The sequence below is a fragment of the Pongo abelii genome, chromosome 5, assembly GCF_028885655.2.
Source record: "Pongo abelii isolate AG06213 chromosome 5, NHGRI_mPonAbe1-v2.0_pri, whole genome shotgun sequence".
Classification (NCBI taxonomy): Eukaryota; Metazoa; Chordata; class Mammalia; order Primates; family Hominidae; genus Pongo; species Pongo abelii.
This window is the reverse complement of record NC_071990.2, coordinates 31,323,702-31,349,033: the sequence shown is the minus strand read 5'-3', so window position 1 is coordinate 31,349,033 and position 25,332 is coordinate 31,323,702. Positions and strand designations below refer to the sequence as shown.

The 25,332-nt window shown below is 45.2% G+C and overlaps 2 protein-coding genes and 1 pseudogene across 2 annotated transcripts; 1 reads left to right on the top strand and 2 right to left on the bottom strand.

The window, feature by feature from the left end:
* Positions 1–3,819: 3,819 nt before the first annotated feature.
* LOC134761659 (large ribosomal subunit protein uL3-like) lies at positions 3,820–5,132 on the bottom strand. The gene is given in 2 exon segments (XM_063725437.1): positions 3,820–4,209; positions 4,211–5,132. Coding segments are annotated over 2 exon segments (1,191 nt in total). The 5' UTR covers positions 5,092–5,132; the 3' UTR covers positions 3,820–3,899.
* Positions 5,133–6,619: 1,487 nt separating this feature from the next.
* Positions 6,620–9,834, bottom strand: LOC134761630 (ubiquitin carboxyl-terminal hydrolase 8-like; annotated as a pseudogene).
* Positions 9,835–13,287: 3,453 nt separating this feature from the next.
* DKFZP469M1914 (major histocompatibility complex, class I, C) lies at positions 13,288–16,606 on the top strand (the record flags this gene model as incomplete). Its single annotated transcript, NM_001133246.1, is given in 8 exon segments — positions 13,288–13,381; positions 13,511–13,780; positions 14,034–14,309; positions 14,885–15,160; positions 15,284–15,403; positions 15,844–15,876; positions 15,984–16,031; positions 16,191–16,606. Coding segments are annotated over 8 exon segments (1,101 nt in total). The 3' UTR covers positions 16,196–16,606.
* Between the last annotated feature and the right edge of the window lie 8,726 nt (positions 16,607–25,332).

The window sequence follows — 25,332 nt, the reverse complement described above, 5'->3', positions numbered from 1 at the left end:
TAACCATCATGACCCTGGGTCTCATCATCTCGCTGTGTGTGGTTGTAGCCTATTCACTCCCATGGCTGTCCAATGCTCCACTTTATAAATAGCTCACATTTCTTGTCCCTTCACTGTTGATAGACAATTTTGTTGTATCCAGATTTTACAAATCGTGCTGCTATGAATAATATTTTCATATAGTTTGGCACACACATACATGCATTTCTATTGGTTTAGAACTAAGAGTGCAACTGCTGGGTCATAGGTGAGTAGATGCTTGGCTTAGTCTCTCAAAAACCAAGTTTCTACTAGTAAACAAACAGTAGAGGAAGGTGAATCTCTTACTTTAGAAGTTATTCAGATAATAAATGAAGAAGGAATGAGAGACTGAGACTATAATAACTCTTTTGCAACCCATCACGAATTAACAGATTTAGCCATTGAATAGCAATGGCAATTAACAACACAATAAAAGAAAAAACTAATGTGAGGTTCTTCCTCTTGATGGAAGAATACAATTCAGCACCATCAAACAAGTACAAGTGAAAAAGAAACCAAGCCTGAATAGAAGCTGATCTCCATAGCCAATTACCAATTTAGAGGCAATACAGATAATAGAAATACATATTAAACTATGCCTTGGGGAGCAATCAGCAAAATGCACACTATGGGAAGCTCTACCACACAATACAAATTTCAAGGAAGAATCTATAGAATAAAGAGAACAAAAGCATATTTCTAAAGGTAAAACTAAATCATAGTATTGGATGATAAAAATATAAAATAGAACAAAGAAGTGATGATTGTAAAAGTCAGGTTGTGTTTTTATTTGAGGGAAGAAAGAGTTTATTGCTGAGCTGGAGCAAATGATGGGGCTTCTGGTTTGCCCCACAAACGTCTATCCCTGCTGGTTAATGGGTGTTTACTTTGTATTAAAGGACACAAATTTTAGACATTTTTTTCTTTTGGAGTCCTATATTTTATTTTATGACACAAAGGCTAATAAAAAAATAATTTATAGAGTATGGTTACTGTTTTGCACAAAGCCTCCTCCCCATCTTCCTTTTTGGACACTGAGCACCCAGAACAACCAGCAGCCCCAGGACCCCCAGCAGGGGTGACCTCACTTCTAGGTGTGCATGCAGCTCACATCACCAGAGGCAATATGCAGGTCTACTCCTTGACTCCTGGAAGAACCTGATAGGACACAGCTGAGGGGAAGCCTTCTCCGCCATCTGTAGGCTCTAGGCCATCAGTGTAGAGGGAGCGGGTCCTCACCTCTCCACAGGCGTCTTCACGGCCATAGCCTCCTCTCTGCATGGGGAGTAAGGCCTGGCCCTTAGCCTGAACACGGTGACAAGGATCTCGCCAAAGGTGGAGATCACACCATTCCTCCTTTAGCAACCTCACCCTTCTTTTGCTTTACAGGAAAGTTGACTCAGGCTGGTGTCCTGTAAAGAAATCCCAAGGAGAGGCCGGGTGCAGTGGCTCACGCCTGTAATCCCAGCACTTTGGGAGGCCTAGGCGGGCGGATCACGAGGTCAGGAGATTGAGACCATCCTGGCTAACATGGTGAAACCCCGTCTCCACTAAAAAATACAAAAAATTAGCCGGGCGTGGTGGCGGGCGCCTGTAGTCCCAGCCACTCGGGAGGCTGAGCCAGAATGGCGTGAACCCGGGAGGCGGAGCTTGCGCTGCTCCTGCTCCCAGGAGGTGGATGCCTAGGATGAGCTTTAAGGTGGAGAGAGGAATGTCATTGCTCATCCTCCAGGTTCCAAGTAAGAACCTTCCTGCCCAGCCCATCTCGTTCTCCCTGAATCCTCAAGCTAATGAGGACTGTCTCCTTCTCACCTCCCTAGACTGGGCTTTTTAACACTGGAAAGTGGATGTGATTTCTAGTTTCAGCATGTCCTGGTTTATTGTGCTGCCAGTAAAATAAAATCAAAATACACATTGAATAAATAATAAATAACCCATAGTGAGCAAAGGCTTACAATGTATTTTTTTGAGTCAAGACCTCACTCTGGCCTGGGCTGGAGCCCAGTGGTGGGATCGTAGCTCAATGCAGCCTTGTATTTATGAGCTCAAGGGATCTTCCCACCTCAGCCTCCACTATACCTGGAAATACAAGCGCCCACCACCAGGCCCAGCTAAGTTTACTTATTTTTATTTTTTTTAGAGATGAGGGTCTCACTATGTTGTCCAAGCTGGTCTCCAATTCCTGGTCTCAAGCAATCGTCTTGCCTTAGCATCCTGAATTGCTGGGATTACAGGCATGAGCTGTCATGCCCGGCTTGTAATGTACTGACACTATCAAGGTTTCTTTCTCCAAGTGTGGACACAGCAGCAGACAACCCTTGTCTCTTGGGTCAGGACACTGGGTAAAGTGGAATAGCAAGGCAACAAAGTCACTGCAGAAAGCACCCACGTGGTAGAGGTCCAGCAGGTAGAGCCGCCTGTTCCAGGGACACCATATTTAGGGATAACTCCTCTTTCTGGGCAGGACTGTTCTTTGATTACTTTTGTATTCACAATAGTTCTGAAATCGTAGGATGATGAGACTCAAGACTGGCTAGTGTTTTATTTTGGTTTAGTTTTATTTTGTTTTGTTTTCAAAAAACCATCATGAGATTTATTAATCTTTTGAATGGTTTTTGTGTCTCAATTTCCTTCAGAACTTAACTCATTCTTAACATTTCACAGTCCACTTTCAGTTAAAAATGTACTAGTACCCATAAATAGAGAAATCTTGCAACCATTTATCCTCTATAAAATGTCCATCTTTATGGTACAGATATTATATGTAATATATCTACATAGGTTATAAGTCCCACAAGAAAAAAACTTCTTCTTATCTTTAAACAGTTCTATGTATATAAATTAGAGTAAACGAGGGGAACGAGATAGCCTTTTGCACTTAGCTCAGTATTTACCATTTTTGATCATCTTCATCTTTTCTGATAACCTCATTTCCCACCTGGTATCATTTGCCTTTAGCTTGAAGAATTTTCTTTACCAATTGTTATTGTGCAGATCTGCTGGTGACAAATTCTCTTAATTTTCTTTTACCTGAAATATCTCCTTATTTTGCCTGTCCTTGAAGAACATCTGTGCTGGATATAGAATTCTTAGTTGTCCTTTTTTTCTTCCAGCACTTTAAAGGTGTTATTCTACTTTCTTTTGTTTCTATGGTTTCTAATAAGAAGTCATTGGTCAGGACAAGAGGAACAGAGAAATCAAAACTGAGGAAATAACATGGTAGACCTAAAACTTATCAATAATGAAAAAAAAACCTATATGAATCAACACTCCAATGAAGGGCAGAGATTGTGTGAATTGGTTAAAAAAAAACACACACACACAGAACCCAACCATATGCTCTTTCCAGATATGCACTTTCTTTGTTTCTTTTTTTTTTATTTAACTTTTATTTTTAGTTAAGGGGTACATGTGCAGGTTTGTTATATAGGTAAACTTGTGTCATGGGGTTTTATTGTACAGATTATTTCTGTACCCATTAGTACCCACCCAAGTATTAAGCCTTAGTACTCATTAGCTATTTTTCCTGATCCTCTCCCTCCTCCCACCCTCTACTCTCAAGTGGACCCCAGTGTGTGTTGTTCCCCTCTGCGTGTCTATGTGTTCTCATCATGTAACTCCTACTTATAAGTGAGAACATGTGGTAGTTGGTTTTCTGTTCCTGCCTTAGTTTGCTAAGGATAATGGCCTCCAACTCCATCCATATTCCTGCAAAAGACATGATCTCATTCTTTTTTATGGCTGCATAGTATTCTATGGTGTATATGTGCCACATTTTCTTTTTCTTTTTCTTCTTTTTCAATGGAAAATAACTTTTATTGAGACCCCACCAGTTGCAAAATCTGTTCCCGGCATTAAGCTCCTTCTTCCTTTGCAATTCAATCTTTCTTGAGTGGTCCCATGAATGCTTTCTTCTCCTCCATGGTCTGGAAGCAGCCATGGCCAAACTTGGAGGTGATGTCAATGAACTTAAAGTCAATCTTCTCCAGAGCCCGCTGCTTTGTCTGCACCAGCAAGGACTTGCGGAGGGTGAGCACCCGCTTCTTGGTTCCCACCACACAGCCTTTCAGCATGACAAAGTCATTGGTCACTTCACCGTAGTAGACAAAGCCACCCAAAGGGTTGATGCTCTTGTCAGACAGGTCATAGTCAGTGGAGGCATTGTTCTTGATCAGCTTGCCGTCCTTGATAAGGTAGGTAGCCCTGGCCAATCTTATAGATCTTCTTGTTGATCTCAGTGCGGTGATGGTAGCCTTTCTGCCCAGCGCGTACCACAGAGAAGCCCACACGAGCAGGATGCCATGCCCCAATACAGGCCACCTTGTGCAAGCCTCGGTGGGTCTTGCAGGGCAGCTTCTTGGTGTGCCAATGACTGGTGACCCCTTTGTAGCCTTTGCCCTTGATCACCCTGATGACGTCGATCATCTCATCCTGCCCAAACACTTGGTTCACAGGTACCTGCTGCTTGAGCCTCTCGCCAGCCCAGTCCAGCTTCTCAGCCACAGTGCCTCCGTTCACCTGGATCTCCATCAGGTGGGCCTTCTTCTGGTGCAGAGGAAGCAGGCGCATCTGGGTGTGGGCAATGACGCAGATGACTTGGCAGTACTTCTTCATGCTGCTGAAGTCCTTCTCCAGCTGCTTCTTGCCATCCTCATCCTGCCATTTCTTGCAGTACTTGGTAAAGGCCTTCTTCTTAGATTTATGCCAGTTCTTATAGAAATGCCTCTTGCATTCATCACTGATGTGCTCAGCGAAGACAGTCTTGCAAGTCCGGAGGCCTTGAGGGGTTTCCACATAGCCCACAATGCCCACAACCACCATGGGTGGCCTCTCCACAATGGTCACAGCCTCCACCACCTCCTTCTTTTTCACCTTGGATCCTGGCCTGTCGACTTCCCGCACGATGTGGGTCATGCCAGCCTTGTATCCCAGGAAGGCTGTGAGGTGGACCGGCTTGGACGGGTCATCCTTAGGGAAGCTCTTCACCTTCCCACGATGCCTGCTGCTGCGCTTCCAAGGCAGAAAGCTGAGGGACCCATGTCTGGGAGTGGAGAACTTTCTGTGAGACATCACGCCATCAAATCCTGCCAGTAGAGCATATGTGCCACATTTTCTTTATCCAGTCTACCATTGATGGACATTTAGGTTGATTCCATGTCTTTGCTATTGTGAATAGTGCTGCAATGAACATATGCATACATGTAAGACATGGGCTTTCTTTTTTTAATTTACTTTATTTTATTTTACTTTAGGTTCCAGGATACATGTGCGGAACCTGCAGGTTTGTTACATACGTATAGTCTGCCATGCTGGTTTGCTGCACCTATTGACCCATCCTTTAAGTTCCCTTCCCTCGCCCCCTACTCCCCAACAGGCCCTGATGTGTGTTGTTCCCCTCCCTGTGTCCATGTGTTGTCATTGTTCAACTCTCACTTAGGAATGAGAACATGAGGTGCTTTGTTTTCTGTTCCTGTGTTAGTTTGCTGAGGATGATGACTTCCAGCTTCATCCATGTCCCTGCAAAGGACATGAACTCATTCCTTTTTCTGGCTGTGTACTATTCCATGGTGATATGCACCACATTTTCTTTATCCATCTATCATTGATGGGCATTTGGATTGGTTCCAAGTCTTTTCTATTGTAAATAGTGCTGCAATAAACATATGTGTGCATGTGTCTTTGTAGTAGAATGATTTATATTCCTTTGGGTAGATACCCAAAGGGTCAAATAGTATTTCTGTTTCTAAATCTCTGAGGAATGGCCACACTGTCCTCCACAATGGTTGAACTAGTTTACATTCCCAACAACAGTGTAAAAGTGTTCCTATTTCTCCACAGCCTCACCAGCATCTATTGTTTCTTGACTTTTTAATAATTACCATTCTGACTGGCAGGAGATGGTATCTCATTGTGGCTTTGATTTACATTTCTCTAATGATCAGTGATATTGAGATTTTTTTATTTTTCTCATTAAGATTTTAATGTCTCATTTTGAAAAAAGTAAAGGAAGTTTCCATTTTTTTTTAGAATAAAGATTTAGGGCACCCAAATGCCCCCAAAGCCAACAGAAAAATAGCTTTGCTCTGTCGTTTCCCTAAGAAAGCACTGCAGTTACTCAAAATACGCTCAAAGAAAAAAAATGCAATCCTCTGAGTTCTAAGTTTCACGAAAGGACCACATGTTAAACTATGTACATCGATTTGATGTGTAAGTATGTAATAAATATGTACACATACATTCCTATCTGCTTCACATCATTCTAGAGTATTCATAGTATATGAAGATGGGATTTAGAAATGTGAAAAGGCTGTAACAGTGAAAAGGAAAAAAAGAGTACAATGGTTTTTAGACCAGTAGAATAATAATGCTTAGCTAGTTAATTATTTTAACTTTGGAGCAGACTAAAAAAGTTGTTTTGAAATAAATGGTACCTGTAAGTGATGCTTACTGCAATACTTGTTAAGTGTTATTTGTCACCACTGACAGGAATTATATAGTGCTAGTAACACAGCTCCCACTGTCCTAGAATTCCTCTAAATGGCCAGCTATTGCTACCATTATCTTGATAAGCATTTCAAGAATTGTGTTGCTGAGCCTTTTAAAAGATAACTAGTTTATAACCTATGTCTCCATATGTGCCTACATCAGTTACTCATGGTCCCAAAGAAGTATAAAAGAGGATATAAGCTGCTGAAGATTTCACAGAAGAAACGGAGATATCAGAAATTTCATGATCATCAAACTTAAACCACCGCTGTTTTGCTGCATTTTTACAGTAGGCTGTGTAATGGCCTCCATCCAGCCCACCGCAGTGATCTGAAACAGAAAACAAATTATATTTCTTCAAATTGTTCTTTGGACCAATAACATACTGTGACAAGGCAAGATTTTCTAACGGGAAGTCCACAGATGTCTGTAATTTTTGTTTCCACCTGCCATTGTACGAAAAATGTTTCAGATGCACTAAAAGCACAGGTGGTAACTTCCAGATTTCTTCTTTAAGAATCCCATTGAGCTCTGCAATGATTGCAGTAAAAATCTGTTGTTATCTATGAGTTTTTCTTCTTTGGAAAATAATCTAAGGCAATCCTATAATGTACAATTACTTGTGGATGCTATCAGTAGAGACAAATACATGAAGGCCTCAAATGTCCTAGACTTTTTGTGACGGGTGAGGCACTGTACTGTAGATTTGAATTGACCCTGAAAAAGTACAACAATAATAGACTCATTGAGCCGCTTGTGTTTCTGTCAGGCATGTTCTGCAGCTTTAAAGTAATTGAGATGATCATTATTTTCTTCTTTATATGTCTTTCGATTATCAGTTTTATTTAGATCTTCATGGAGACCATCCATTAGGAACAGAAGAAATTCTTGTGAATCTTGTTGACTGTATCCTGCAAAATGGTAATTGATCTTCCCAATGGTGATTTTAAGGTCTTTTGGACTGATACATCTATACTGTCCTGTCCACAGGGCTTTCATGATTATACCAAATACTTTTGCCACTTCACCTTTATGCCCCTAACAAATTTGACTTGTTAATATCATCCTGATAACAGTTTCAGTTGAAATAATCAGCCAAATGTGGAGCATTACATAGGCACTGCAATATTGAGTTCATGTAACAAGTATTTCTTAAGTTATGAAGTCCAGTAAGAGCTGGTCCAGAATCTCCGAAAACAGGATTGAGGTTCCAAATCTGAGAAGAAGAAAGCCTTGAGATCTCAGCTTTAGGGTAGCATGTTGGCTTGTTTTCCTGATTAACTGTTGGAGTTACTGCTGGCTTCCTCTTCTCTTCCTCTTGAATAGCCTGGGTTATATCTGGGGAGGAGTAAGAGCATTTCAGTTTGGAAGGTTCCCTATCCTGCTTAGCAGGAATCTGTGGCTTGCCTTTACGAGTTGGAGTGGTGGAAGAAGGTGCAGATGAAGGAGCCATTTCCAGTGGGTACATATGAACAGTGTTAGCGGTGAATGATAACGAAGGGTTCCAGTGATTGGGTCAAGAAACTTGGCCCAGCCTGAAGGCAGTCCTGGTACCATCCTCCCCATTTCTTCACTTCGTGCTATTATCGAAGGTTCTCGAGTTTTATTTCTTTCAGTATCATCTGTATCCTCTCTAAAAGTTTCTGTCCTTAGAATTCCAGTTTCTAGTTGTCCTTTAATCTTAAAAGGCTTGCCTGAACCTGAATCCCCTGTCGCAGATGTATGGGACACATCTCCTGTTGACTTTTTCTGTACTTCTGGGGGTGAACACCTTTTCCCCCATCCTCTACAGACTTCTCGGCACCAGAAGTTTCATGTTCACTTTTACTTTGTCTTTTTACTCTTGTTATTTCTTTGCCCTTCTTTGCTGAGGTTTCTTTATCCTCTTTCTTGGCCTGTTCACGTTCTTTCTTCTCCATTCCTTCTTTTGCTTTTTGTTGCTTCTGTGTAATTTCATTTTCTTCAGCTTCTTGTTTCTTTTTGGCTTTTTGCTCATGATCTTCCCTCCTCAGTTTCTTTCTGTTTTTTCTGTCTTTCCCGAAGTTCTTTTTCTTGTTTGTTTTTCTCCATTAAAAGAGCAGTTTCTGCATGAATATGAGGCTTTTCTTCATCTGTTAACATGAGAGTTGGAGAGGAAACTACTGGCTTGGCGGAAAAATCAGGAATAACTTTTTCATTCTGATGAGACTGTTGCTCATGATTTGTACTTTCAGATTTGATTATATGCTCTTCAGGCAATTTGACTGCCAGTTTTTTAGTATGATCAATCTGTGGAACATTCTTTATGCTAGGCACTGGCTGAATTATGGGTGAAACATCAGATTTAGAAGCAGCAACTGGTTCAACTGGAATTGATATATTCAGTGGTCCCGTCCTCTCATTTTGATCATTATCACTTATTTGATCACTTATCAATTCTATATTTTCATCCACTTCTACAGGTGGAGGTGGCATCTGGGCAGCAGGTTTAGAAGGAATTGATTCTTCCAATAAGGGATAAGTAAAATCCAATGAAATACACAACTCTTCATTCTGGTGTTGTGGAGGTGGAGTGACCTTAGCATTTGTTGTATACTGGGAACAGCAAAGGAACCAGTTTTTATAGCCTCCCTCTAAAACCAAAGGCCCAAGGCCCATTGCACAGGACAGTCTTACTTTCCCACTTGAAAAGTGCATCTTTCAGATGCCAGAGAGTTGTCCCAATCCGTAAATCTTTTGCAGAACTAAACCAGTCAAGAAGTACCATATACTCCACATTCCCCCTCTTCTTCCATGTATCTATAGAATCATCTGGGAGGTGTGCTTCAATACAACTAGCAGTGACTCCTGGACTGATGGCTTCTTCAGGAATACTGAGAGAATGTAAAATACAGGAATCCTGATAACCCTGCATTCTTTGAGCATCCATTATAATCAAGCTGATGTTTTTATCCATCATCATTTTGTATAGTTCCTTTGCTGTGATTGCTCCTTTCTCTTTGGTCTCACATTTTTCAATATTTTCACCATTGCTCTTTTGGGTTTTGTCTTTGGAATCCAATACAATCTCCAAAGAACCTTTAGCCAACGTGCTGCCATCCTCTCTTCCTGTTTCCTGCCTTTTTTGTTGTAGCCACTGTGCTTTCCCCTGCCTGTCCTTTTCTAGATTTCAAGTTTTTTCCAGATTTCAACTTCTTCATATCTTAGTTTAAGGCTTTCAGAGAGTCATTCAGTTTCTCCAGTGGCTTTTTTTATATTTGCAGGTCCAAGTATTGAATGGAAGCAGTCCTGCTGTTGCTTGAAACCAGGTCTTTTTTGGATAGGATTATAAACAGTCGCATATTTCATATATGTGTGTGAGCTTTTTTTCATATGTTTCTTGGCCACGTAAATGTCTTCCTCTGAGAAGTGTCTGTTTATATCCTTTGCCCACTTTTTGATGGGGATGGGGTTTTTTCTTGTAAATTTGTTTAAGTTCCTTGTAAACAAACATGTGAGCTCTCATCATTCTTGTTTAAACACCTAACAGTCATCCTAACCAGTGCAACAAAGACCAGGCATGGTGGCTCATGCCTGTAATCCCTGCATTTTGGGAGGCTGAGGTGGGAGGATCACTTGAGATCAGGAGTTTGAGACCAGCCTGATAAGTGAGACCTCATCTCTACCAAATAAAAATAATTTTAAAAGAAAAAAGATCAATGGATAAGAAAGGAAGAAATGAAAGTCTTTCTTTGTCACCAGCTTCATTGTATATGTAGAAAACACTAGGGAATTCTGAAAAAGTCTCTGGAATTAGTCATTGAATTTGCAAAATAGTTCATAAAATATATGTAATAAGTCGCTTAGATGAACATGAAAAGATAGCAAACAATACTAGTCATCTAAGAAGTGCAAGTTAAAATCATAATGAGAAACCATCACACATCACTTAGAACAGGTAAAGTTAAAAAGACATATGCTAAGTCTAAACACTGGCAAGAATATGGAAAAAATAGGAATGTCTGATATTGCTGGTAGAAATGCAAAAAATGTGGCAGCCAATTTGTAAAGCGGTATGGCAATTTCTTATACAGTTACCCATCTATTACCACATGGCCCAGCAATTCCACAAATATGTATTGATCCAAAAGAAATAAAAATGGAAGGCCACACTTGTAAGCAGTTATTTATAGTGGCTTCATTAATAACAAACCCTAGCTGGAGTAATCCACATGTCAATCAACTAGAGAATAGAGAAACCAATGAATAAACTGGGATTCCAGCAATACTCGGCAGCTGCTCAGCAACAAAAATGAATGAATGGCATCATCTCAAACATTGTTATGCTAAGGGAGAGACCAAACAAAAGACTACATATGATTGCATGTCCATGAAATTCTAGAAATGTCACTATTGCAGTGGCAGAAAGCACAGTAGTGGTTGAATGAAGGGAAGGGGGTGAGGGTAGGAGGCAAGGATTAAATAGAAAGGGGCATAAAGGAAGTTTTTAGAGAAAAGAAACTGTTCTCTACAGCGCCACAATTCAGGAGTGACTGGGAGGGGGAAGTAAGGGAAAGAAGGTCTGAGGGATAAGGGGCAGAGAGAAGGGCTGGGGAAGCAGGAGGTGAGGACAAGGAGCAGGGGAAAGGACTCTAAAGCAGTGGAGGGGCCTAGTAGGAGGACGTTTGCATTTGGTGTTTCTCTACTGGGCAGTGTGGTAGTTACACTATAAATAATTGCCAATATCCACCAAAAAGTGCAGCTAAAACTGGTGAATTTTTTTACACGTAAATGCCCTAATAAGCAAAAAAAAAAAAAGGGGGGGGGGGAGGGGGGGAGGAAAGAAGGCAAAAATAAAGACATTGTTAGATCATCAAAACTATAAAATTCATTTCCTAGGGGTCCTGTACTACATGTAATTTTAAAGGAAGTTCTTCAGGCTGAAGGGAAATGATACTAGACGGTGACCCAGATATACAGAAAGGAACAATTAACAACAGAAATGATGCACATACACATATCACATACACACCCATTTTCTTAATTTCCTTAAGATATGTGACTGCTTGTCTAAAACAAAAAGTATTACACTGTATCGTTGAGTTTATAACGTATATTGATGTAACATATACAATAATAATAGCATAATGATAGTTTAAATGAAACTACACCATTTGAAGTGTCCTGTATTTTGCTGGATGCAGCTTAATATTACGTGAACTTCACTGTGAAAAGTCAAGGAATCGGGTTTCAATTCTTACAACAATAAAAAATTAATGTAAAGAAATATAGCTAAAAGCCACTAGGAGAATTAAAACCATAAGCTAAAAAATGTTTACTTGACACATAAGAAAGTAGCAAAGGAGGAACAGAAACAAAAAGATATGAGACAAATTGAAAACGTATAGCAAAATGGTAGACCAAAACCCAACCATTGTAAGTAAAGTGACACGACCTGAGTCACATTAGCAGGACTGCTGAGCACTGTAGGGAGAACAGACATGGGCAGGAGGTGAGGGACAGTGTTAGTGCCACAATTCAGGAGTGACAGGGTGGCGGGGACTAAAGGGTGAAGAGGGTGTGAGGGATGAGAGGGGCAGACAGAAGGGCTGGAGAAGCAGGAGGTGAGGAAAAGGAGCAGGGGAAAGAATTCTAAAGCAGTGGGAGAGCCTGGCAGGGGGTTCTTTGCATTCGGTATTTAATACATTTTGTGTGACTGCCTTAAAACTAATGGCCTCCTTATGATTTTTTTTTAAAAAGGGGTTACAAAAATATCAAGTGTACAAATAAAATATGCACACTGCTTAGATGTGCATAGTTCACTAAAATGGGCAGTGCTGGAGCGCTGGTGAAGAGCATTGGGACTGCATTGAGCCCTCGCAACTTTGAGGTGATGACTACAGGCTCCCGGTTGCAATAGACAGTAACAAACTCTGCTTCTTTGTATTCAGGAGATGTTCTGGACTCACAGAGGGAAACTCGGGCTAGAGAATGAGGATAATTTTAAATGCAACAACCCAGAGTCACAGATCCACAGTCTGCGAAAGTAAAACAGGAGCTTTGAGAGTTTAATTGTAATGCAGTTTTGACACAGGTCTTTCATAGATTGGAATTCTAATCATTCAGGGATTACCAATATTGTGCTACCTACTGTATCAATAAACAAAAAGGAAACTGGTCTCTATGAGAATCTCTACCTGGTGCTTTCAGACAAAACTTCACCAGGTTTAAAGAGAAAACTCCTGACTCTACACGTCCATTCCCAGGGCGAGCTCACTGTCTGGCATCAAGTTCTCCATGGTGAGTTTCCCTGTACGAGAGTCCAAGGGGAGAGGTAAGTGTCCTTTATTTTGCTGGATGTAGTTTAATATTACCTGAGGTAAGGTAAGGCAAAGAGTGGGAGGCAGGGAGTCCAGTTCAGGGACGGGGATTCCAGGAGGAGAAGTGAAGGGGAAGGGGCTGGGCGCAGCCTGGGGGTCTCTCCCTGGTTTCCACAGATAGATCCTTGGCCAGGACTCAGGCAGACAGTGTGACAAAGATGCATGGTGTAGGAGAAGAGGGATCAGAACGAAGTCCCAGGTCCCGGGCAGGGCTCTCGAGGTCTCAGGCTCCGAGGGCCGTGTCTGCATTGGAGAGGCGCAGCGTTGGGGATTCCCCACTCCCCTGAGTTTCACTTCTTCTCCCAACCTGCGTCGGGTCCTTCTTCCTGAATACTCATGACGCGTCCCCAATTCCCACTCCCATTGGGTGTCGGGTTCTAGAGAAGCCAATCAGCGTCTCCGCAGTCCCGGTTCCAAAGTCCCCAGTCACCCACCCGGACTCAGATTCTGCCCAGACGCCGAGATGCGGGCCATGGCGCCCCGAACCCTCCTCCTGCTACTCTCGGGGGCCCTGGCCCTGACCGAGACCTGGGCCGGTGAGTGCGGGGTCGGGAGGGAAACGGCCGCTGCGGAGAGGAGCGAGGGGCCCGCCCGGCGAGGGCGCAGGACCCGGGGAGCCGCGCCGGGAGGAGGGTCGGGCGGGTCTCAGCCCCTCTCGTCCCCAGGCTCCCACTCCATGAGGTATTTCTACACCGCCGTGTCCCGGCCCGGCCGAGGAGACCCCCGCTTCATCGCAGTGGGCTACGTGGACGACACGCAGTTCGTGCGGTTCGACAGCGACGCCGCGAGTCCGAGAGGGGAGCCGCGGGCGCCGTGGGTGGAGCAGGAGGGGCCGGAGTATTGGGACCAGGAGACACAGAGCTACAAGCGCCAGGCACAGTATGACCGAGTGAGCCTGAGGAACCTGCGCGGCTACTACAACCAGAGCGAGGACGGTGAGTGACCCCGGCCCGGGGCGCAGGTCACGACCCCTCCCCATCCCCCACGGACGGCCGGGGTCGCCCCGAGTCTCCGGGTCCGAGATCCGCCCCGAAGATCCCCGCTGCGGAACCCGCCCAGACCCTCGACCGGAGAGAGCCCCAGGCGCCTTTACCCGGTTTCATTTTCAGTTTAGGCCAAAATCCCCGCGGGTTGGTCGGGGCTGGGGCGGGGCTCGGGGGACTGGGCTGACCGCGGGGACGGGGCCAGGGTCTCACACCATCCAGAGCATGTATGGCTGCTACGTGGGGCCCGACGGGCGCCTCCTCAGCGGGTATAACCAGTACGCCTACGACGGCAAGGATTACATCGCCCTGAACGAGGACCTGCGCTCCTGGACCGCCGCGGACACGGCGGCTCAGATCACCCAGCGCAAGTGGGAGGCGGCCCGTGAGGCGGAGCAGTGGAGAGCCTACCTGGAGGGCCTGTGCGTGGGGTCGCTCCGCAGATACCTGGAGAACGGGAAGGAGACGCTGCAGCGCACGGGTACCAGGGGCAGTGGGGAGCCTTCCCCATCTCCTATAGGTCTCCCGGGATGGCCTCCCACGAGGAGGGGAGGAAAATGGGATCAGCGCTAGAATATCGCCCTCCCTTGAATGGAGAATGAGATGAGTTTTCCTGAGTTTCCTCTGAGGGCCCCCTCTGCTCTCTAGGACAATTAAGGGATGAAGTCTCTGAGGAAATGGAGGGGAAGACAGTCCCTGGAATACTGATCAGGGGTCCCCTTTGGCCACTTTGACCACTGCAGCAGCTGTGGTCAGGCTGCTGACCTTTCTCTCAGGCCTTGTTCTCTGCCTCACACTCAATGTGTTTGAAGGTTTGATTCCAGCTTTTCTGAGTCCTTCGGTCAGGACCAGAAGTCGCTGTTACTCCCTCAGAGACTAGAAATTTCCAAAGAATAGGAGATTATCCCAGGTGCCTCTGTCCAGGCTGGCGTCTGGGTTCTGTGACCCCTTCCCCACCCCAGGTGTCCTGTCCATTCTCCGGATGGTCACATGGGTGCTGCTGGAGTGTCGCAAGAGAGATGCAAAGTGTCTGAATTTTCTGACTCTTCCCGTCAGAACCCCCAAAGACACACGTGACCCACCACCCCGTCTCTAACCATGAGGCCACCCTGAGGTGCTGGGCCCTGGGCTTCTACCCTGCGGAGATCACACTGACCTGGCAGCGGGATGGGGAGGACCAAACTCAGGACACTGAGCTTGTGGAGACCAGGCCAGCAGGAGATGGAACCTTCCAGAAGTGGGCAGCTGTGGTGGTGCCTTCTGGACAAGAGCAGAGATACGCGTGCCATGTGCAGCACGAGGGGCTGCCGGAGCCCATCACCCTGAGATGGGGTAAGGAGGGGAATGGGGGTCACATCTCTTCTCAGAGAAAGCAGAAGTCCTTCTGGAGCCCTTCAGCCGGGTCAGGGCTGAGGCTTGGGGGTCAGGGCCCCTCACCTTCCCCTCCTTTCCCAGAGCCGTCTTCCCAGTCCACCATCACCATCGTGGGCATCGTTGCTGGCCTGGCTGTCCTGGTTGTCCTAGCTGTCCTAGGAGCTGTGGTCACCACTGTGATGTGTAGGAGGAAGAGCTCAGGTAGGGAAGGGGTGAGGAGTGGGGTCTGGGTTTTCTTGTCCCACTGGGAGTTTCAAGCCCCAGGTAGAAGTGTGCCCCACCTCGTTACTGGAAGCACCATCCACACATGGGCCATCCTAGCCTGGGACCCTGTGTGCCAGCACTTACTCTTTTGTGAAGCACATGTGACAATGAAGGACGGATGTATCACCTTGACGATTATGGTGTTGGGGTCCTGATTCCAACATTCATGAGTCAGGAGAAGGTCCCTGCTAAGGACAGACCTTAGGAGGGCAGTTGGTCCAGAACCCACAGCTGCTTTCCTCATGTTTCCTGATCCTGCCCTGGGTCTGCAGTCATGGTTCTGGAAACTCCTCTTGGGTCCAAGACTAGGAGGTTCCCCTAAGATCAAATGGCCCTGCCTCCTCCCTGTCTCCTCACAGGGCATTTTTTTCCCACAGGTGGAAAAGGAGGGAGCTGCTCTCAGGCTGCGTGTAAGTGATGGCGGCGGGCGTGTGGAGGAGCTTGCCTACCCCATAATTCCTCTTGTCCCACATCTCTTGCGGGCTCTGACCAGGTCTTTTTTTTTGTTCTACCCCAGGCAGCAACAGTGCCCAGGGCTCTGATGAGTCTCTCATTGCTTGTAAAGGTGAGATTCTGGGGAGCTGAAGTGGTTGGGGGTGGGACAGAGGGAAAAGGCCTGGGTAATGGGGATTCTTTGGAACGTTTCGAGTGTGTGGTGAGCTGTTCAGAGTGTCACACTTACCATGACTGACCTGAATTTGTTCATGACTATTGTGTTCTGTAGCCTGAGACAGCTGCCTGTGTGGGACTGAGATGCAGGATTTCTTCACACCTCTCCTTTGTGACTTCATGAGCCTCTGGCGTCTCTTTCTGCAAAGGCATCTGAATGTGTTTGCGTTGCTGTTAGCGTAATGTGAGGAGGTGGAGAGACAGCCCACCCCCGTGTCCACCGTGACCCCTGTCCCCACCCTGACCTGTGTTCCCTCCCCAGTCATCTTTCCTGTTCCAGAAAGATGGGGCTGGATGTCTCCATCTCTGTCTCAACTTCATGGTGCAGTGCAACCTCTTACTTCCCTAATGAAGTTAAGAACCTGAATATAAATGTGTTTTCTCAAATATATGCTATGAGGGGTTGATGGATTAATTAAATAAGTCAATTCCTAGAAGTTGAGAGAGCAAATAAAGACCTGAGAACCTTCCAGAATCCGCATGTTCACTGTGCTGAGTCTGTTGCAGGTGGGGGTGGGGAAGGCTGTGAGGAGCCGAGTGTGGAGGGGCCTGTGCCTAGTTGCTGTTCAGTTCTTCATGGGCTTTATGTGGTCAGTCCTCAGCTGGGTCACCTTCACTGCTCCATTGTCCTTGTCCCTTCAGTGGAAACTTGTTCAGCGGGAGCTGTGACCACAGAGGCTCACACATCGCCCAGGGCAGCCCCTGCACACGAGAGTCCCTGTGCTTTCTGAGACAAATTTTCAGACCCATTCAGCTCCTGCCCTCCTTCTAGGGCTCCTCTTCTGCTTTGGTCTCCTGCCCTCTCTCCCTTCCCTGATTCCAGTGATCTTGGTGCTGACTCCAATCCCAACTCATGAATCTAAAGCAGAGTCTAATTTAGATTTATATTTGTTTGTAAAATTGGGTCCATAGTCTAGAATTTTTCCTTCCTGAAGAGAGAAACCTGATTGTGTGCTGCAGTGTGCAGGGTGGTTGGTGTGGGAGGAGGGATAGGGAAGGGAGGACACACAAGCAGCTCTGCTGAGAAAAGTACAGGCGGCCTCGGTGTCAGTGTGCGGGGACCTTGTGCTGCAGCTGCCACAAAACAGCACTTGGCCTGAGGCTATGTTAATAAAGATATTGGCTTTAGAATAGGAGGTGCTCTACACTGATCATTCATTCAACTCACCTTTGTTGTCAGCCAGACATAGGACAGAAAAGTTCTGCATCTGGGGAATGCCATTGAAGTAAAATCAGAAAAATATCTGGTCTTTTGGAGCATATGCTCCAGTGGTAAGAGGCAGACAATACATACACTATAACCAGAGTAAGGAAAGAAAGTGATGGAAGGTGGTAAGTGCCATGAGGCAGGTGATCCGGGTACGGGCAGTGGGGACAGGGAAGGTGGCTGTTGGACAGGAGTGGTCAATGTGTGCCTTGTTGTAAAGATGACCTTTGAGGAAAGATTTGAGGGACATGAGGATGTCTGGGGAAGTTCTTTCTAGGCAAGGAAACTCCAGTCCAAATGCACTAGGGCAAGAAGGTGTCTGTGTTCCCAGAAGAGCAAGGAGGCCAGGAGGGCTGGACATAGAAACTAGATGAGGTCAGAGGTATGGCCAGAGCAGGTGGGCTTGAGGGGAGTGGGGTTGCATCTGACCTCTGCTCTGAGTGGGATGGGGAGTTAGAGGACAGTTTTGAGCAGAAGAGAGCCATGATATGACTTCTTTCTTAAAAGGATCTCTGATGGCTGTGCTGAGAACAGAATTGAGAGGCGAGGGACGACGGGGGCAGAAGGGAAAACAGTAGGAAGCGAGTGCAGTATTCCAGGCTGGAGATGTCGGTTATCTTGACTGGGGTGTGAGCAGGGGAAATAGTGGGATGTGAGGGGATTCTGGATGCATTTGAAGATGGACTCACAGCATTTGCCAATGGATTGTATCTGTGGTGTGAGAAAGACGAATCAAGGACACCCATAGTGGTAAAATGAGTGAGTAGAAGGAAGGGTGGAGCTGCTGTCAGTGGAGATGGGGAGACTCTGGCAGGAGCATACTGAGGAGGGGGCATCACAGGCACTCAGTGGAGGAGATGTCTATTAGGAATGCAGGTGAGGGAGCTGGGGTGGCAGTTGGGCAGACAACTCCAGAGTTTAGGGGAAAGGACTGGGCTGGAGAAATAGATTTAGGAGGTCACACCACATAAACGATACTTAAAACCTCAAGCATGGATGAAGCACCAAGGGAGTGATTGACTATGGAAAAGAATGAGCGCAAGGACTGAACCCTGGACCTCCAGTTCTAAGGGATGTGATCAGACCACAGAGCAGACTGCACAGTTCTGGCCCCACGTCTAGACGACACTCAGACAAGGAACCCCCATGTGCACCAGGATCACCTGGACGTGGTGCTGAGATCCAGGAAGTCTGGAGTCGAGCAAGAGATTCTGGATTTATGACAAAGCTGGAGCTCATGTTGCTGGTCTCCAGATCACACTTGGAGTAGCCAGAACACCAGGATCCCACATGTCTCTGCATCAGCCTCGCCGGTAGGGCTTGTTATGTAAATGATTCCTTGGTCTTGTGCATAATATTGTGAGACAGGGGTTCTGGGGAGTGGCCTGAGTATTTTCTAAGCCTCCACCAGAAATCTTGTTGCTCAGCTGGATCAGGAACCTCAGAGATCAGAGAGTGCCCAGGGTGGGTTGGTGGGTAGGGTGGGGTGGGTTTTCAAACCATGTTTAAAAGAGGATTTTTCTTGCAGAAAGGAAAGGGAGGATGTATATCATCAGTTATGAGATGTGATATTCCCTGTTGATCTCTCCACCAGAAGAAGGGAAGAGGCCAGGTAGACAATTCAGGATGTGGCTGTCACACAAGAAACACCTCCATGCTGCTCTCTGACCCTGGCCCATAGATTCATTTCTCACTCACCTCTTGGAGAAAACTATGGAAAACAAATTTCTGTAATTTACACATAAAGTAGTGTATCTGGTATTGGGGGTTAATTTTATTGTGGGGAAGGCCACAGAACCAGGCTGAAAACTACACATCCCGGAACAGAATCCATAGCCCACCCTGGATCAGGTCCCTCCTAGGAACAACTGCCCCTGCTGCTGAGCACAGACACCACTTCTCACACCTCTGACATCCTGGTGCTGGACACTGGACCCCAAGGCTAGGATAGATGTCACTGCTGCACCTGGCAACTGGACATCACTACTGACACTCAGCTATGTTTACTAAAATGCATTCTGCACAATCCCAACCTTTCTGTGTCACCTCATTCTAGCTCAGAGTCTGACAGTGATATAGGATTTAAGAAGAAATTATTTAGTCAGGTAGTGAGGGTACAGAAGTCTCAGTAAGGTTTTCTTTTTAATGGAAAGCAGGCCCCAAATCATTTTCTTTTCTGACAAAGACCAGCCTGTAAAATCAAGCTTCGGACATAGACAAGCAAGCTGGAAGCTTGCACGAGTGAATGCTGGCAGCTGTGCCAATAAGAAAAGGACACCTGGGACTAGGCATGTTCACAATGATGGCTCCATCTTCCCTTCTTTTTACCAGCCATGTGTTCAGTAAAGAGCAGACAACATAGCATCGGCCAATAAACTCACTCCTTGTGTGTCACTGTCCTTAATCTTCTTGGCGAGATACAATGAACCCTGAGTATTTACCTGAGACAACAATGCCGCTTCAGCAGGTGGTCATCTGACTGGTGGAGTCTAAGACTCATGTCCATTATCAACTGCAGGGGTGACTGGAGTGTTGTGCTCTTCTAGGGAGGGGGGTGGTTTCTATCTCCTCTTAACACTTTCTTTACATGTTGTAAACTGAAAATAAACTTCAAACCCACCCTCTCCCAACCATCTTAATGGACACCCTCCTCAGCCAGGGCACTCAAAAGTTAACGTGAAACACTGGCTCAGGCCATCATGGGAAGCAGGTGTTGAACATGCCTCATTATGCCCTCTTCCCTTTTGGAATTCAGGAAAAGCTGACCAGCATTTAACATCAACACAGACCTTAAGTCTGATCAGAAACATTATAATCTATTCTCTCTGAAGCCTGCCACCTGGAGGCTTCAACTGCATGATAAAATTTTGGACTCCACAACCTCTTACCATAACCCAGACATTCCTTTTTATTGATAATAACTCAACCAATTGCCAATCAGAACATTTTAAAATCTACCTATAACCTAGAAGCAGTACCCCCCAACCCCCGCTTGCTTCAAATTGTTCTGCTTTTCTGGACTGAACCAATGTATATCTTAAATATATATTATTAGTGTCTCATATCTTCCTAAAATGTATAAAACCAACCTGTACCCCAACCACCTTGAGCACATGTTCTCAGGGTCTCCTGAGGGATGTGTCATGGCCTGTGGTCACTCGTATTTGGCTCAGAATAAATATCTTCAAATATTTTATGAAGTTTGCCTCTTTTCATTGACAGTGTGGAATTCTGATGTAGTGTGCAATTCTGATGAACCCTCTTGGGTTCAAGTGCTGGAGTGTGAAGGGTGGGAAAAGAATGACAAATTTTAATTATTGGAGCAGTGCTCCAAGACAAGAAATGTATCTAGTATCTGGTAGGCATTCAGAGTGTCTGAATGAACCAGTGACTAATAAATAACATCTTTCCACCCATTCCCTTGAAAATAAGTTATTACATCAAGTTTTTGTCTATCTCAGTTCATACTCCAGATTATTGGAGTGGCATTGTGTGATGGTGAAATGATTATTCACACATCTTCCCTTGGCATTGTCTCTTACTAGGATTAAAACACTCAGGTTTGTAAGATCTCAGAGGATCTGGTTGCACACTGATGTTTTATATTAATATTTATATTTTCTTGTGTGTGGAAATATTTCTGGGGAGAGAATCTCTGACACTTATTAGTTTTTATGTGACCCCCTCAAAGGCCTAAAAAATCCTAACTTCTAGGTTAGAGGTAGGGCCACTCCATGTCTGGACAATGAACAGCTGGTAGAAACCTGTGTTTAGCAGACTTAGGGACATGAAATAAATGCTTAATTTTTTTTTATCTTTTCCTCTGGGACCGAAGAAGGTAGAGGTTTACTTGCTTACTCTTACTGTTGTTGCGAGAAGTCAAGGACCCCGAATGGAGGGACTGGCTGGAGCTGCGGCAGAGGAACATAAATTGTGAAGATTTCATTTTAATATGGACATTTAACAGTTCCCAAATAATACTTTTATAATTTCTTATGCCTGTCTTTACTTTAATCTCTTAATCCTGTTATCTTCATAAGCTGACGATGTACGTCACCTCAGAACCACTGTGATAATTGTGTTAACTGTACAAATTGATTGTAAAACATGTGTTTGAACAATATGAAATCAGTGCACCTTGAAAAAGAATAGAATAACAGCGATTTTTATGTAACAAGGGAAGACAACCATAAGGTCTGACTGCCTGCGAGGTTGGGCAAAAAGAGCCATATTTTTCTTCTTGCAGAGAGCCTATAAACAGATGTGCAAGTAGGAGAGATATCGCTAAATTCTTTTCCTAGCAAGGAATATTAATATTAATACACTGGGGAAGGAATGCATTCCTGGGGGGAGGTCTATAAACGGCCGCTCTGGGAATGTCTGTCTTATGCAGTTGAGATAAGGACTGAGATACGCCCTGGTCTCCTGCAGAACCCCCAGGCTTACTAGGGTGGGGAGTAACTCTGCCCTGGTAAACTTGTGGTCAGACTGGTTCTCTGCTCTCAAACCCTGTTTTCTGTTGTTTAAGATGTTTATCAAGACAATACGTGCACTGCTAAACATAGACCCTTATCAGTGGTTCTGCTTTTGCCCTTTGTCCTGTTCCCTCAGAAGCATGTGATCTTTGTTAGACCCTTATTAGTAGTTCCACTTTTTGCCCTCAGAAGCATGTGATCTTTTTACCTACTCCTTGTTCTTACACCCTCTCCCCTTTTGAAACCCTTAATAAAAACTTGTTGGTCTGAGACTCAGGCGGACATCACGATCCTACTGATATGTGACGTCACCCCCGGTGGCCCAGCTGTAAAATTCCTCTCTTTATACTGTCTTTCTTTATTTCTCAGCTGGCCGACACTTATGGAAAATAGAAAGAACCTATGTTGAAATATTGGGAATGGGTTCCCCCAATATACTGTAAGTTTCTCTCTGCGGGATGGTGATGGGGTTTTCCTCCAGCCAAATAATTTTCTGATTCTCCAACAGCAACTGGGAGTCCTAGAATTTGACTCAATTCTGACACTAACCACCTGGAGTTAGCCTCAGACTCCACAGGTTTAAGGACTCAGTCCTACAAGTCTGTCCTCACTTCAGATGCAAGTCACAAGTATCGGGTCCCAGGTTACCTGCACTTCTGTCTATCATGGCTGCAAACTCAGGGGTTTCTCACCTCCCAAGGTTTGGGAATTCTTAAACTAACTCAAAGAACTCAGGAAGTTGCTATAGTCATGTAAACCAAAAAACATCTGAGACAGGTATCAATCAGTTTAGAAGTTTATTTTGCCAAGCTGAAGATGTACCTTGGAAACAGAGACACAAATTATTGTAGCATCTGTGGCCCATGCTTTTTACTAAGAGGGTTTTGAGGACTTCAATATTTACAGGAGAAAGAGCAGGCAGGAGAGGAAAAAGGAACAGTCAACTATGCTTTCATCTCGTGTTCAGTAAATCTGCATTTTACATAAGACAAAGTAAATGTTGGGTAGAGAACTCAAATACACATTTGTCTCCAGGTGAGTGGAGGGATGATTTCTGGTCTTGTCTTTGTCCTGTACCTGTGAAGATAAGCTGTTAATTTACATTGTCAGGGTGAAATTCAACAAAACTCTGTTTTAGAGTAAAGATGTTGGGGCCCACAAGGAATTATCTTGTGAGCAATTTGTGAGGGAGGCCACCTGGGGAGATATGTGGTCCTCTATCTTTGCACTTATTTGTTTAGGAACAAAAGAAAGGCAGTTTTTCTATCACTCAGTTACCAAGCTTAACTTGTCCCTTTGGTATAGTGAATTTGGTGTCCCGAAATTTTATTTTGCTTTCACACTCAGTATTGTAGTTTATTATTGTTATAGCTTAAATCAGTGGTCCCCAACTTTTTGGCACCAGGGACCAGTTTCGTGGAAGACAATTTTTCCATGGACCAGCAGAGGTGGCAGGGAATAGAGGGGAATGGATTGAGGATGAAACTGTTCCACCTCAGATGATCAGGCATTAGTGTTTCATATGGAGCATGCAACCTAGATCCCTCGCATGCAGAGTTCACAATAGGGTTCATGCTCTTATGAGAATCTAATTCCACCACTGATCTGACAGGAGGCGGAGCTCAGGTGGTCATGCTTATGCTCTCTCACCCACCAGTCACCTCCTGCTGTGCGGTCTGGTTCCTGCCAAGCCAGGAACCTGTACCAGTGCACAGCCGGGTGTTAAGGACTCCTGGTTTAAATTATGCCACTATAGCAGAACACCTGAGACTGGATAACTTAAAACGAACAGAAATTTATTTGGTTCATGGTTGTTGAGGAAGGGAATTCCAAGACCAAGGGACTGTACCTGGTAGAAAGCAAAAGGGCAAGAGAGGGTGAGAGGTAGGGGGGATAAGAGGTCAAACTCACAGCCTCAGGTCCTTTTATGATCAGACTTAATTCATTAATGGGGGCAGAGCTCTGATGGTCCAATCATCTCTCAAAGGTCCCGCCTCTTAAAAATGTTGCATTCAGGATGAATTACCCAACAGATGCTTTTCTAGGGAAACATTCAAACCATAGCAGTTATAAAGGGTACAAACGAGCAGCCAGATGAAGAGGTGCACAGGGTGTGGTCTGGAAGGGCTCTGAGCACAGGAACCTCTGTCCCCATGGAGATGAGGTTCACCATCCTCCCAGCACATGGACACATGGAGGTACTCACCAATTGGGAAGCTCTCCAAAACCTAATCTCTAGAGGTTTCTATGGAAGTTTCATTGTGTAGGCAAGATTAATTAAATCAATGGCCACTGGTGACTGAACTCAACTTCCAGCCCCTCTTTGCTTCTCAGAGGTAAGGGATGGTGCTGAAAGTTCCAATCCTCTAATCACAGCTTCGTGTTTCTGGCAACTAGCCCCCATCCTGAAGCTATTTAGGAGCCCCTCACCCCATAGTCATCACATTGGCATATTAAAGTCATACTTATCACTGAGGAGATTGCAAATGTTTTGGAACCTGCTTGTCAGGAAACAGGGAAAAAGACCAAATATTTTGATTGGGCCACAGATCACACCCTGGTCTTTGACCACATTATCTCTTTTTATAATATTTATTTATTTCAGAGACAAGGTCTTGCTCTGTTGTGCAGGGTAGAATGCAGTGGCACAATCATAGCTCATTGTAACCTTGAATTCCTGGGCTCAAGTGATCCTCCTGCGTCAGCCTCCTGAGCAATAGCATTACAGGTGCACACCAGCATGCCCAACTAATTTTTTAAAGATTTTGTAGGAATGGGGTCTCACTATTTTGCCCCGGTTGGTCTCAAACTTCTGGCCTTAAACAATCCTCCTACCATGGCCTCTGAAACTGATGGAATTACGAGTCTGAGCCACTGTGCCTGGCCAATCACAGATCTCCTACGCCAGAAGAATCATAACAGTGAGAAGATCCTGGCACATTACCAGAATCCTTTTTGGTCATGAACAATTATCCCAGGGGAGATCGTTCCAAGATAGCCGAATAGGAACAGCTCCAGTCTACAGCTCCCAGCATGAGTGGTGCAGAAGACGGGTGATTTCTGCATTTCCAACTGAGGTACTGGGTTCATCTCACTGGGACTTGTCACAGAGTGGGTGCTGCCCACAGAGTGTGAGCCAAAGCACGGTGAGGCATCGCCTTACCAGGGAAGCACAAGGGCTCAGGGAATTCCCTTTCCTAGCCAAGGGAAGCCATGAGAGATGGTACCTGGAAAATAGGGACACTCTCACCCTAATACTGTGCTTTTCCAACAGTCGTAGTGAACGGCACACCAGATTATATCCCGCGCATGGCTCGGTGGGTCTCATGCCCATGGAGCCTTGCTCACTGCTAGCACAGCAGTCCGAAATTGAACTGGGAGGTGGCAGTGAGGCTGGGGGAGGGGTGTCTGCCATTGCTGAGGCTTGACTAGGTAAACAAAGTGGCAGGAAGCTCAAACTAGGTGGAGCCCACCGCAGCTCAACAAGGCCTGCCTGCCTCTGTAGACTCCACCTC